The sequence below is a fragment of the Stenella coeruleoalba genome (assembly GCF_951394435.1).
Source record: "Stenella coeruleoalba genome assembly, chromosome: 13".
NCBI classification, from domain to species: Eukaryota; Metazoa; Chordata; class Mammalia; order Artiodactyla; family Delphinidae; genus Stenella; species Stenella coeruleoalba.
The window spans coordinates 83,958,343-83,973,648 of NC_137159.1; the positions used below are offsets into that span (position 1 = coordinate 83,958,343).

Below are 15,306 nucleotides of genomic sequence, written 5' to 3' on the forward strand. Positions count from 1 at the left end.
ATTTCATTTTACCTTTTGTTTCTGACCCGTTTGGCTACAATGCTGAGTGGCTGTTTTCTGTGTGTTCCATCTATCTTCCAGAATCTCCAAGTGTTCTGTGCATAGAGAGTATTTAACAAATGGACACTCACTGATAGAAAGTATTTGAGAGTCTACTGGAAGTTAAATTGTTTCAAAGTAATTCAATTCTGAGGCAGTTAAAAGTTTTCCCTTTTAAAATTTTTAAAGAAAATTTATCTTAATTTTTAATCTCTTACGATTAAATAATGACATTATTAGGCAGCTACTTTTAGACAAAGTAAGGTAAATATGCCTTCTTCATAAATTATGCTCTTAGAACCTATTTATATTTTGATTTAAAATGGAATTTTTTCTGTGTAATTTAAAACCTTATTTTGAATGGAAGTGATATGAATGGCTTATGTAATTTCTGCCAAGGAATTAATACGGACTTTCTCTAAACCACTGTCATTTATAATCAAAATGCTTTTAACTTACATTGATGTTGGCATTAACAAGTACTGCTAGATTGGTAGCATAGAAGGAGATTGCATTTAAACTTACTGGGAGATCACTGATGCCTGAGGTTTTATAATGCCTTCTGTGGGCCATTTAACTGCTGGCAACTTTAATTCACATGATTCATAATACTGGAAATTTAAATTCACTCCTAATTGAAAAGTGAAGTTGCTTAAATTCTTTAAATACTAACCTTTGGAAAAATATCTGAAAAATAAAGGCACATATGATTTTGGTGGCCTACTGCCAAAAGATTATCATTTACATAAATATCTCTTTCAGTAGAAGAGTTTAATGTATTGAGCTCAAAAGGTTAGAATAGAGACTTCAATCTGGAAACCAGCAGCAGACTGTTGGCTTGTGAACAGCAGTATTGTTCATCGTATTGAGAACACTGTTCACATTCAAGCTTAAGCAGAGCTGGCATTAAAATTCAGTTAATTTGTTTCATGTGACTTGTCAGCTGTGTGTTTTTATCTAAATCTTTCTAGCTTCTCTTCTTAGTATTTTATGTTAAACTCCTGAAATAGATGAACTACCTTTTTAACTGTTGAAGCTCTGATATTTTGGCCACTTCTGCAGATGATTCTGTGAAACCATTCTTCAAGTTTTCCATTTCATTTTAAATATATTTAATAATCAGTTTGAAAGCCAGTTTAATTTATTAAGAAGTAATCCCATTTCAGAGGGCTTTTTGTTTTGTGCACGTGTGCATGAGTCCATAAAAGGGACTTCCTGAAATTCATTAAGACAAAATTGCTATCCTTATTTTCTAAGCAGCACCCTATTCTTTTCTTGTTTGCTAATTTTGTTCTCTGGATTTTCTTTTAGATGGCTTTTAATAAATGGCTACTAGCCAAGTAGTGGGCCTGAGTAGTAAAGTGCTAGTCCCAGAGAAATTACGTAACTATAACTAGTATTAGAGTAAGATTCCATTTCACTTTTTTGAAGAACATGAAAATCTTACTGCTTCTCTGAAACTAGACTCAGTATAATCTCACAGTTAATATTCTTGACTAATTGGGAATTGAGTGTTTTGAAGACATCTTCAGATTTACAGTGATTCTAAAACAGCTTTATGGGATATAATTGACATACAAGAACCTGCCATATTTAAGTTGTACAATTCCTGAAGTTTACATATGTACACACATATACAGACACACAGCACGCATCCCCACCAAGCTGTCGCTGCTGTCAGGAGAGCAGACATATCACTTCCTAAAGTCCCCTCCCATTCCTTTGAAGTCTCTCCCTGTCATTTCTCTTCCTCACATCCCTGACTTCACAGGGAACCTTTATCCTTTTTCTGTCACTATAGGTTGGTTTACATATTCTAGTTTTATATAAATGAAAAAAAATACAACTATGTATTTTTCATTTGCTATATTCTTTCACTCAACATAATTTACTATGAGATTTATCCATGTTGCATATATAAATAAGTCCATCCCTTTTTATTGCTAAGTAGTATTCCATTATATGGCTATACTACAAGTTATTTATCTTTTCCTTGTTAGTGGACGTTTGGGTTATATCCAGATTTGTCATCTACTTCCTTGTCTTTTAAGCTCCTTCATATTTTCTATTCCTTTATCCCTCTGTGATGTATTTTTACTCACTGCCTCAGACTGGCGCATGGCCTGGCATGTAGTAGGTTGAACCCTATGGAATTGTCAATATTTGACCGTTTTGACCTATAAAAATGGCAGTTTCGTATAGTTCAACATAGAAGTGTTTACTAAGTACTTTTTAATGAATGTCACTTGTTTTTACATTTAAGACCTCTGCCTGATACAAAAGTATTTACATATATAAATTCAACTAGGTTAAAAGTTATGCATAATGAAAAATAGACTAAGTGACACTGTAATTGGTAGTTATCGTGTCTGGTTGGTAAAATGATGTGGATTTTTTCCCCTTTCTGTTTTTCTGTATTTCTTTGCCTTATATATATGCTTATATAGTAAGCACAGATTACTGTTATAATAGAAAATAAAACCTGTGACATACCTAGAATATGTTACTTTCCTTTCTCTGTGTTCCTAGCCCAAATCCTGCCTTTCATTAGGGCAATGTAATTCTGACCTCACACTTGTTACCTTAGTAATTTTGTAACTATACCACTTGTTTTGTTCCTTTTTCTTTTCTTTAAAAAAATTATGAGAGCAAGGTGTATAATGTGTTATTTTTATAAATAACAAATTTTAAGTTACATGCAGAATTTGCCACTAGTGACATTAATGACCATTTTTGTTTGTTTCTTACTTGAAGAATATCAAAGAATATTCCAACAACTAAAGATGTTGAGCCACTCCTGGAAATAGATGGAGATATAAGAAATTTTGAAGTGTTTTTGTCTTCAAGGACGCCAGTTCTTGTGGCTCGAGATGTAAAAACCTTTTTGCCATGCACTGTAAATCTAGACCCCAAACTACGGGAAATCATTGCAGGTGGGTATTAGTAATAAATTTACTTTTTCCTCTCTGCAACACTGAAGGCTTTTCCTGTTTCTGACTTAGCTGTGTAAGTTTCTCCTGCGCTCCATGAAACACCAAGAAATATCGAACCAAGCGCTACACAGGAGAATTAATGAAACTGCGGATCGGCAGTCTGACATCTTTTGGGAATGCTAGGAAAATGCTGTTTGTTAAATTGACCTTTTTATGTTTCCCAGCCTACACAGCTGAACCTTCCTTGGAATCAGGTTCCTCTTAACGGTATAATCACCACTTTAAGATGTCAGTCCATTGTAATTTTTCTGTCACCAGTCTTCTGTCTTTAATAGGGATCTCTATCCAGAGGGGTAAGAAAATCTATATCACTTTTAAAATTTTAGCTTAAATCTGTGGACTAGAACTTGAGGACAGTGACATGAGGATTTTGGAAGAATTTAAGTTGTCCTTGAGGCACCACTGTATGCACATGGACACACACAGAACCTTTGCTGAAACATACCATCTTCTGTATGATGCAGGTGCTCCTGACTCACCTTGGCATTTTCCAGGAATTATGGAGAGAGAGCCTTATACTCCTACATTCTTTTTTAGATACCTGTTATAAGGCTGTTGTCAGAGGTGTATTTTGTGACTATGGAATTGGTTATTGTTATTGTTCAGAGATGGATGAGACGTATAGTTTGCAAACCCATAATCTTAGCTAACGTTATATTTACTACACAAGTTTGAATTATTAATAATTAACAAAACTTTATGAGTCACAAGAACTGTTAGAATAGCACAGATACCTTGAAAAGTCAGAAAAAAAAGTTTATAGTTCTGGTAACTGAGGAGAAGAATCCAGATGTTGGTGACTTTTCAAATGGTGAACAAAAGCTTTTATGCAAAGTAGTTGAGTTTCTCTTGCTAAAATGTCTATGGAGTATTCAAAATTTCCTGTCTACTTCTGTAACCCCGTTGAAATCCTTGGCAAGAGCGATACAGTCATGTTTCTATCTGGTGCCTAAAGGAGGAAATGGTAATTGGATTAAGTACTAATGTTCTATTTTCTTTTGCCTTCTGGGGTGTTGTTTAATCTTTTAGATGTTCGAGCTGCAAGAGACCAGATTAATATCGGAGGACTTGCGTATCCCCCGCTACCTCTGCACGAAGCTCCCCCTAGACCACCGTCGGGCTACAGTCAGCCTGCGTCGGCCTGCTCTTCTTCCGCCTCCTTCAGTGCCCCGTTTGGAGGAGGGGTTGTGTCACCACAGCCTCATAGCAGCTATTACAGTGGTATGACGGGACCCCAGCATCCATTCTACAACAGGGTAAGCAAGTGCTAGGAATCTTAAATTTTAAGAATTTCTTCCAGGGAAGTATTAGAAGTTTTCTGCTAACGGGGTCTGTTATTATTTTAAAACTGTACTTTAGCTTTAAAGACAAAAAGTGTTAAGTTTGAATGTAGTATGATTTTTTAAAAATCAGAATAATTTTGAATTTTAATGGTTCTGGATCTCAATTGAGTCTGAATATTTGAGATGCTTTTTGCTTTTATTTATTATCTTAATAAGAAAGTGAACTCTATGGGGTCAGCAGAGACTATCCTATGCTTCAAAGGGATCTGTTTTTCTATTTGTTTATAAACAAATATTCCATTTGTTGTATCTTGTATAATAATTTGTATTGGAATTTAAAACAATGATAATTTTTATAGTAGTTCAGTAAACCTATATTTAATATGTGTTACAGCTTTTAAATGTGAGGTAATGGAAATACTGCTGGTAGGACTCAGGTGCTATTGCCAAATAATAGCACTGTAGCCAATTTCTAGACTTTTATTTCAAGTTATCTTCAGTCATGTATAATCATTTGCATAGTATAAATATGATCATTTTCTACTTCAAAAGATGAGAGCACAATTAATTAGCAGCAGTATTCAGACCCTATCAAGTTGAGTAGGTCCAAGCTATCCTCATTTTAATGGTCTTAAACACTAATATTTCCTATAGGAAAATGGAGCATCTGCTCTAGTATTATACTTTCTGGAACTGTACTCTAAGATCCCTTGCAGTTTCTTTATTTTTGTTGTCTCCCTCTTTAGTCTAATTTGAGAAAACACAGGGGCTGGTATTCATAGAAGCCAAGTGCATGCCTAAATAAATTTCTTATAAGCTAGGAAGATAGAGAAATTTGAATAAACGTGGCAAAGCAGGAATTCTAAAATTTAAATTTTCCAGTTTTTGAGAAATGCCAGCCATGTAAGTTATTAGGTATACCATTTATAGAGGTCCTGTGAATGGTATTCCATTCTTTTACGCAAATAAGGAGAAAAAGGTGGAGCAATAGCATTTTCTAATGTATTTCATCCTTGTAAACTTTATCTGAGTGGTAGGCAGTGTGAAATGCAGGTTTTTATTTGCCAGTCTTAAAATCTGCTATAATTTTTCGTAAAATGGTTCAATTGATAATTAGATGACAGTTGAAGTTTTGAGACCAAGAATTTTTTTTTTAATATTAAATTACCATACCATCTAGGTGGAGACCTTGTGTTCTCTAATTTCACATGAATAACAATGATGTGATGCTTTAATATCGTTTTATTATTTTTAAAACGTTTAAAAATTTCTCATGTTTTTAGACCTAGTTATTTTTTGCTCTAGTTATTTGAGGTTTTTAGTCTGAAAGTTAAAAGCAGAACAGTTTTCTTAAAATGGCAGGAGTGAAAAAAGTAAGGGAAGATGTTACATCAGTGTAATGAAAGTTAATATGTTTTAATCTTTATTTTTAGCCCATATAATCTGATAGCTCCTGTTTATATGAAGCTGGATACAAATAAATGGTGTATTTATAGATCTCCTCTAAACACTGAATTCCCCGTTTAAAAAATATGCTTGCTTATTTAGGAGACAGAGTAAACTCCAGGATATAGAATATAAAGTAAACTCTAGGAACCTAGAGTAACAGTATTCCTGGAGTCCATGTATAGGAGGTTCTCATATAATTCAGACTTTCTTTGGTCTTACTTAAGGCTAATCTTTTTTTGGTAAAGAATAGTATTCTATTGAGATTCTATTTTGCTTTTTTTTTTTTATGAGAGTGTGAGTTAATATTTGTAAATCACTTAGAACCTGACACATGGTAGACCCATAAAAATGTTAAATGTAAAGAGAAACTCTGGTGTCAAGTTGTAAGGTGCAAAACTTTAGTTGCTTTTTAAAAAGCTTTATTAAATCAACAATATAAAAATTTAAATAATATGTCTTAAGTTTGATATCTTAGAGAATATGAGTGAGGCATTTTTTCTTTTGTTTTGTCACTTGCATTAAAAACTTGGAGTTGTATTTTATTGGTTAGTTTCATTTGCTACATCTCATTTCACTTTGATTTCGGTAATTGTTTTGTTACGTGTTTTCTCCATAGCCATTCTTTGCCCCTTACCTTTACACGCCAAGGTACTACCCTGGCGGCTCCCAACATCTCATCTCACGTCCATCAGTAAAAACGAATTTGCCCAGAGATCAGAGCAATGGCCTAGTAAGTATAAAAAAGCATAACTAAAGTATTACTCTAATATGAAACATAGTCAGCATTAGAAGTTTGCTTATTTCCTTTCTGTAGTAAAAGCACAACTTATTTTATAAGTAGTTTTAAGAAACATAAGCTGTTACTAACACAAAATGTATTTTGTTTTCATTTCTGGTAAATATCAATGAAAGGAAAATGACTTGCAGCATCAGGAGGTAAATGATGAGTTGTTTACAACCAGAGTTTCTGGCCAATAATGTTTGTTATCAAACTTTTAAAACTAAACCTTTACATCTGCTAATTTCTGATTTCTTTTTAAAGGACATACATATATGGTAGTTGTGTCTATCTATGTATATATATGCTAGCCCTATGGTATAAAAATTAGAGGACGTATTGAAAGAACATTTTGATTGAATAGCAGAAATTAAGTAGAATCAGGGAAGTATTCAAATGTACTATTAACTCTAATCCAAAACAAAATACATTTGTGCCTAAAATTTTAGGTGTTCCTGATGATAAACATGTGTTAACAATTAAAAAAAAAAAGAAATTCCCTGTTAATGTATTTTTTAAATTAGGAGGCAAAAGCTATAGAACTTAAACTGTTATTTAAATTTTAAAATATTATCATTGAAGGAAAAAAATCTAATCAGGTCCAGGTTTCAGTGTTATATATTATTTCAACATCATGTTCATTCATCATCCTTGTTTGGCTCACTCCTTCACCTTTTACCCACACTCTTGTTTTGTGTTGTTAGGAGGTTATCAAGGAGGATGCTGCTGAGGGGTTTTCTTCACCCACAGACTCCTCGAGGGTAACGGAGTAGTCTTGTGGTGTGGACGCGAGCATCTCCCGCTTCTGCAGCAGTAACGACTGTCTTAATCATGATGACAGCAGTTCACTAACTGTGCATCTGCAGTGTGATGGGCAGCTGGTGTAGAGTAGCTGAATACTAATAATTATAGTTCACGGATTAATGAAAAAGCTAATGTTTAACTTTACCCTTCATTTCCTCCTGCTTTTCCCCTTTTTCAATGACATGGAATGGGTTTTTTTTTTTGTCGTCCAATAAGGAAGGGGTTTTTCCAGCATCCATCAGGAGCATTCATTTGGTGGTATTAGTTCCTTAATGTTGGGCTTTATTTTCACATTTGCCTGTTTTTCTGAAGCCTGCAGTTGGTACCATACATGTAGAATAGGTTTGAAAATATCTCCAATCAACCTTGAGACTGCAAAAAGACATTCTGAGCTCGATTGTATAGACCAGGAATGGATCCTTAGTGGCTCGTGCTTAATCTAGGTGCCCATGCTTAGTGTAAATTCAGTACTACTACAGCGCTACTTTTCTTTATCTGTATACAGTTGATCCTTAAACAATGCAGGGGTTAGGAGCACCAAGCCTCCTACCAGCCTAAAATCCTAGCAGTCTAAAATAGAGACTGTAACTTATAGTCAGCCCTCTTGCGGAAGTAGTTCCTCCTTATCTGTGGTTCTGCATCTCCGGATTCAACCAACGCAACCGTGTAGTACTGTTGTATTTACCATTGAAAAAAATCTGCGTATAAGTGGACGCGCACAGTTCAAACCTGTGTTGTTCAAGGGTCAACTGTATTAAAATAAAATTTCCAGATAAACAGAGCTAGTACAGCATGTAAAGGGAATTATTTAAAACTTTTTTTCCCCCAACACTTTAGAATGGGTGTCTAAAAAACCAACTTTTTTTTTTTTTTTTTGCGGTATGCGGGCCTCTCCCTGCTGTGGCCTCTCCCGTTGCGGAGCACAGGCTCCGGACGCGCAGCCTCAGCAGCCATGGCTCACGGGCCCAGCCGCTCCGCGGCATGTGGGATCTTCCTGGACTGGGGCACGAACCCGCGTCCCCTGCATCGGCAGGTGGGCTCTCAACCACTGCGCCACCAGGGAAGCCCTAAAAAACCAACTTTTGTAGGAAGTCTCTTTGTATATTTATTATTAAAGGCTTTGTACTTAATAAGAAATACATTTAATGTGATGAGCCATAAAATCTTCATTCATTCAATCAACGTGGAATTTAAGAACCCAGTTTGTATCTTAAGTTCTGTTGATTTATTTGCAGAATGTTATGCCCATGTAAACATGATCAATTTAAAGAAATGTAGCATAGCAGTTAGAATTACTTTGGTGAAATATTGCATCCTGAATTTATGCATAATTTTTAACTTAAAACATGCATTTGAATAGGCAGTAGTTTTTTTTAACTTTAATTTTCTTTGAATTAATATTAGTGAGATAGGAAGAGAACCATTTTGGTGTTTTCATTGAGGAGCTGATGATTCTTTTTAAGTCATTAACATTTTAGCTGAAGTGTTTGAGAGACTTCAATTATCCACGAATTATGGACACAATAAACCATAGTAATTCTATTTGGGTGTTGGGGGAATATTTAATCCATGGATCATTGCCACTATATGCAAGAATGACTTTCAGTTTAGTCAGAGAGCCTTTAATACATAGTTTCATGCATGCAGTGCAATTCTTTGAGCTAAAATTCCTCTGTAAACTTTTGATGAAAGTTGGATCCTGTGAAGAATTTGATGGTCTTAATGACAGAGACATGCTGAAGTAGTAGCTGTTCCCATGCTTAAGGAGAAACACTTGTGAGTAAAAGGTGTCAGTAATTTCAGGGACCAGTGAAGGAGCATTAGGCAAATTTTAAAATGAGTTTTTGGGGAAGGGGAAATAATGCAATTCTTAAGAAGTGTTTGCAAGCGCAATAACGAAGAGTGAAAATGCTCTGAATATATTAGTGCCTTTGTTTAGTAAAATAACCATACTATTTGCTGTTCTTTTAATATTAAAAGGTAGTTTTGTAATCTGTTTAGTGAGTAATAGTTGCTTCCCAAGCCTTCTTTGCTTTTAAGAAATTAACAATGACAATAGCATGTAAAATTTATTTAGAAGTAGATTAGTTCAAGTAGACACTTAGTTCAAAACTGTGTTAAAAACAGTGGTGGAAATGTGGAGAAGTATCTATACATGAGAACATTGTATGGGATTTTTATAGCTGAACCAATGAAGAAGTAGTTAATATAATACAAAAAATTTTTTAGCCCTTCATGGCTCCTGTAGTTTTCCAGTACTGTAGTAGAAAATGATATGATTTCTGAGATACGAAGACTGCAGGTGAGTTCATCTCTGCTCATTCATCTGTCTCCTGTATGCAACGCTTGATGACAAAAGCTGCTTATAGATAAGTCAGGAGCTATGCGAACATTTTTGGACAAACTGTCTTGTCATTATGGACACAGAATAATGAGTAAAAAAAAAAAAAAAAAAAAAAACACCAGAAAACCAGATCATAGAGAGTTAACCAGCTCTCTGTGGTCTTTTCAATATAGTTGGTGCCATCTTTTTTTACCTCAAGGAATTTCTCATAAACCTTCATAAAGCAAGGCCTTATGAAAATAGTTGAGTTTTCTCACATTAAGGAACGTTGTAATGATTGTGACTTGTGAAGACCAGCCAAGGACTTAACAGATAAATTACAGAGATGTCTGAGGGTCCCACTAAGGCAAAGACATAAGATACAAGCCTCTGTGCTGGCTTTTTTCCACTGTGATTTTATAATAGAGAAAATATATGCCAAATCTTGTAAAACTGAAAAAATATATATTAACATTGGGCCCAGGATATGATCCCCAGAATATTAGAGCTAGAAAGGACTAGTGTTTTTCAAACTTTCAAAGCAGAAAAGCCTTTTTTAGAACTGAAATCTTAATGAGAATTCTAGTTTACAAAACCAGTGAAAAAAGAACTCTGGCCCCCCACCTTGGACTTGCCTTCCCTCTAGGGGATCCTCAGAGAAGGCTAGGACCCATGGTCTAGTCCAGTACCATGGTGCAGACTTCCCTGCGGCTCACGGGAGGGGAGCGCCAGGTGCAGAGCTGGAATCCGTGTGGCTGTTTCCATGGACCGTTCCTCACCACCATGCTGCCCTCTTTGCTCCTGTTAATACTAAGCCTGACTTGGTCAGGTACTTGGTCATTCAAGTTAAATAGGCCCTGGTGATTAGCTCTTTGCCTTGGAGAAATTACTTAACCTCTCTGATACTCAACTTCCTCATCTGGAAAAAGCAGACCTACCTCACAGGTCTGCTTTAGGGATTACTCAGCCTTTGCATACTTTAAGTACTTAATAATCATTATTATTACTACTGTCCCAAAGACCAAATTCCATGGAGCTTTAAAAAGACTCAGAAACTAAAACCGTTTTGTGTTAAATAACCTCTTCTCAGTGGTGGGAGTAGTGTATGAACACTCCAGTCAGTTTAGATTAACTCAGCCTTTTATCTGTTGATGCTTCTCTGGCCTAAAAGGTGGTTTGATTTCCTAGAATCAGTTTGTCTTCCTAGAATTTAGAAGGATTTCCAGCTTATCTGAATGCTCCAAATATTTTACAGTTTTGAAAGCTTCCCAGGAGAATTGTGCTTGGTGCCTTTACCTTCTTTCAGTCCAGGTCCCACAAGGAAGTAGTGGCATTCAGATCATTCTGTGACCATGAAGGGAAGGACCCACCAAGGAGGGCCTGTCTCAAGCCAGGTCTCCTCAGTGGCATTTTGTTGTGGTCTTTCAAAGAGTTCTTACAAGTGTTGTGTTCAGTCTGTTTTTATTTAGGGTATGTTGCTCATGGTGGTAACTGTGTTTCCTTGAAAAGCATTTTTTCGAAGGAAGGAGTGATAGAGCATTTCTTTATCCTTTTATCCTTCCTTGAATTATTTAGCATTGAGTCCTTCAGATGCCTGTTTGATCATCCACTGGTTCACTGTTACAGTGGGATGTGGTAGTGAACAAAACTGATGGAAATCCTGCCTTCCTGGAGCGGATGGGCTTGAGGCTGCCAAGCGGGAACAATCAGTGTTGCTACCAAGTCATTCTTTCTCGACCTCCTGTGCCGCAGGGGTTACTAGATACCTTTAGATAGCTTCATTTAGATCAGCTACCTCACTGAAAAGGCATGAAAATAATTAGCACAACGTTTAATTGCGGAGAACTTCAGAGTTGCAGAGGCAGTGTTAATAACAGTGTCCTGCCTTACAGTGTGCTGTTACTTTTCCTTTTAGAGATTGATGAAATTTACTGAATTAATAAAAGTCTTAAAAATGAAGGTCTTGGTTTTCATTGAACCGGATCCAATTGGTGGAGTGACCAAGTTAAAAGGGAAAAAAAGATGGGACTCAACTGTAGATCATTTTTATTTCCACCACTGGTTTAGAACTCATAACCTGTTAAACCAAATACATGTCCAAATCAAGCTGTCTCTCATCGCGCAGGAGCAGACTGGGATGAGAAAGCTAAAGCTGCCGTGGGTAAGGCAGGGGCGTTTCAGGTTCATTTAGATGTAGGCCTAGGGCGGGTGCTCTTTGCCAGCGGTCAGCACCTTTTCTCAGGAGGTTCACTCACACTTTCTAAAGCATTTTAGGAGTGCACTTTTTTATTGATCTGTTTCAATTTGGAAAAGTTTTAACATATGTTTTCTCTAGTAATGTAGTGAAAAATTATATTCACTTCCAGCTTCAGAGTCTTTGTGCCAGACTTCAGCTCAAGAAAGTTTTTTTTCCTAAACAATAAACTGCAACTAAATTGATTGAGATATTATCGAAGAAGTAGGATACTGCAGTAAGGATATCATTGAAATCCTAGAGTACAGTTAAAAGTTAAAAAATAACAAAATCGTGTCCTGAACTTGTGTTTTGTTAAAGATTGCCCTTTACATGTGGTGTTAAACCTCATCTGTCAACTTTGACCTAATTATTACTGGGTTGGCCAAAATGTTCGTTTGGGTTTTTCCATAAGATGTTATGAACTTTTTGGCCAACCCAAAATTTCTCATGTAGTTCAAGTCTCCACAGATATACATAGTAACTTCCTAAAAAACCTACTTATAATAACGTTGATATGTAAACTAGAAAACAAGGTTTCCATAAGGTACTCCAGATAATGACATAGTAAAAGAAAAACATTGTAAATTAACTTTGACTCAATATTGTCAGTTATCTTTAGATTATTTTAACTATTTTAAGAATGTTTACCACCAACCTAATTTGTACAGAAGAATAATTAATAGCAGTGTGTCTGCTTTGAATTAGAGTTTCAAAGAACTACATCAGTAAAATAGTTACGTTACTCACAGTATGCAAATATTTTTCACTGTTATATTTATGATTTCTTGAGCTGAAAGGCTCTTAGGGCCTTTCTTTTCAAATGGTATTTTAGTGATCTATTACGTGCCACATGCCCAGTGAAACAAAACCCAAATTTGAAAAGTGTATCTCTGAATGTTAACTATAGTGTGGCTAGATAATATTTTATTTTATGAAGTGAGCATGTGAATTCCAAGTATTTAAACCCTGTTATTAAATTGGCCTGCAATTAATAGTGGCAGTTTTTAATCAGAATATTTAAAAATTAATTTTAAACTTGTACATAGTAGGAATATTGACTTTTTGTAGCAAATTTTATTTACCTGGTTTTCTTGTTGAATGTATGGCCCATGATTTATTCTTTTGAGAAAGAATATAAAATTTGAGAGTACAATTTTAAAATTACCAAGCACACGTTAATGACATGAAACTACTGTGTGTGTGTGTATGCGAGTGTTCCTTGCTTTGTGTTGCTGTAGAGGTGGTGTGTTCGAAGTCATGGGAAAGTAAGAGGAGTGACAAAAGTGCTGCCTGTTTTTATTACATATGTGTATTTGATGTTTTCCTTTAAGCTCGTGTCCTTCATTCTGTTTTATTCCTTCCTTAAAGCCGTGTGACTCTGGGTTTAACAAACAGAGACAGGTACAGAAACTTTCAGTGAAATCTTACTCACTTTCCTTGTTTTAGACTATTAGAAGCAATCATTGGCAGCTTCTTGCTGGGCTGTTTATAAATCTGTGCTCATTTCGGTGCCTTGGGTTTATTTTAATAGCTGCTTTCAGCCTTTGCATGGCTCTCATTTCTGGCTAATCAGTTCTAAGCTTGTTTAATAAATTTACCAAAGATGATAATGTTTCAGAGTGTAGCTTTAATCTACTTATAATATAAAATCATATAGTTATATCAAAGTAATTTAAATCTGTCTTGTTGTTAGCTTTACTTTGACCCGGAGGAATTCTGATTTGTATGTATTTTGAAGTTTATATTTAACAGTTTAAACAAACTAACATCTTCTGCAGTCAATCTCCTGTATCAGAAAAAAAGATTTTTAAATAAATTATGATGTATACTGAAGTGATCTTTTCTTGACTTGTAACAAGTAAATTTCAAGTAAGAATGCATGATAAACTTTAAAGTATTACCATTCTTTGTATTGCCAAAGTAATGTAATTAGTTTCCTATTAAGAATTTACATATTGAGTTATTGAATATGCTTTTTCCTTATCACTTTTATACTCCTTCTCCTTCTTTTTATGAGAGTTCCATCTAAAGGTCATTCTTTTGGCTACTAAGATTCATTTGGCTTCAAAATAATTTTATTATATATGATTATTTTAGAGGAGACCTGCGAAATAATCACTATTTCTCTTTTATTCAAAGAAGCATATTGTAATGTATTTTAATTTATTGATAATTTACCCCTTTTCTTGAGAAAAGCCAACTCACAAATAATGAATAGTCAAACTATAGCTTTGATGGAATTACAGGGATATCCATTGTGTCTTTTCTTATAGCTTCTCAAAGCCATTCAGAGATAATATATATTTTCTATATAATTCCCAATGAGGGACAAAATATGTTTTCAAGTGATAAAATGTAAAAGTTTTGAAGGATCATGAAAGTAAAATAATGTGGAGTTTTTTGTTTTAAAGGAAAGGGTAGTATCTTTATTAATGTGTCTCCATTGCTGAATTCTCAGATTCCTTTAAGATACTCTTTAACATTTTACATTTCCCCCCGCCATGCAGACAGAGTTAATCTGTTCCATGTCTGTTATACTTACCTTTTTTAGCACAATCAGAAATAGAGTTTTTTTGTGATTAAAAATTTTTTTTTTACTTTAAAATAATTTTAGACTTAAAAGGTACAAAAATAACATTCCCTTAATGTTAGCATCTTTCCTAACTGTAGTATATTTCTCAAGAGCAGAAGTGAAAATTTGTACAATATTCTTAATACAGACTTTATTTGAATCTGACCAGTTTTTCCACTAATGTCATTTTTCTGGTCCAGGATTCAATCCAGTTGTATTTTGTTATTTCTCCTTAGAGTTCCCTAATCTGTGACAATTCCTCAGTCTTTCCTTGTCTCTTATGACCTTAAAACTTCTGAAGAGAACTGATCATAGATATTTTGTAGACCGTCCTTCTATTTGGGTTTGTTTGCTGTTTCCTATGATTAGCAGATTATATATCTTTGGCAAGAGACCCACAGAAGTGATGCCGTGTCCTTCTCAGTGCATCATATTTGAGCATCTGTGAGGGCCTAAATCTTCCCACTGGTCATGCTAATAACCTCAGTCATGTGGTTAAGGTGGCATCTGCCAGATTTCAACACTGTGAAGTTTTATTTTTCCCTTTGTAGTGAGTAAATATTTAGGGGGAGATACTCTAAAACTCTGCAAATATCCTGTTTCTCCTTATACTTTTGCCCATTAACTTTAATGTCCACCAGTGCATCTAGTGTACAGCCACTCTTGTGGTGTTTTCCTGATGGTAATTTTCTGTTCCTTTCTTCTGCATTAATTAATTGGAATTTTATAAGTAAAAGCTGTCTCTTCTTCCTCATTTATTTACTTATTCAACTTTTTATTTATATCGGTATGGATTCATGGATATTTTATTCTATGAATTATAATCCAG

The 15,306-nt window shown here is 34.9% G+C and overlaps 1 protein-coding gene across 3 annotated transcripts in view; it reads left to right on the plus strand.

Annotated features, from left to right (window-relative positions):
• KIDINS220 (kinase D interacting substrate 220) overlaps positions 1-15,306 on the plus strand; it is a 97,656-nt gene that overhangs the window by 67,555 nt on the left and 14,795 nt on the right. For all 3 annotated transcript variants that reach the window (XM_079941173.1, XM_079941171.1, XM_079941172.1), the window contains exons 23-25: positions 2,794-2,972; positions 4,062-4,288; positions 6,381-6,494. In XM_079941173.1, the coding sequence (XP_079797299.1) occupies positions 2,794-2,972; positions 4,062-4,288; positions 6,381-6,494 (520 nt within the window). The remainder of the gene's footprint in view (positions 1-2,793; positions 2,973-4,061; positions 4,289-6,380; positions 6,495-15,306) is intronic.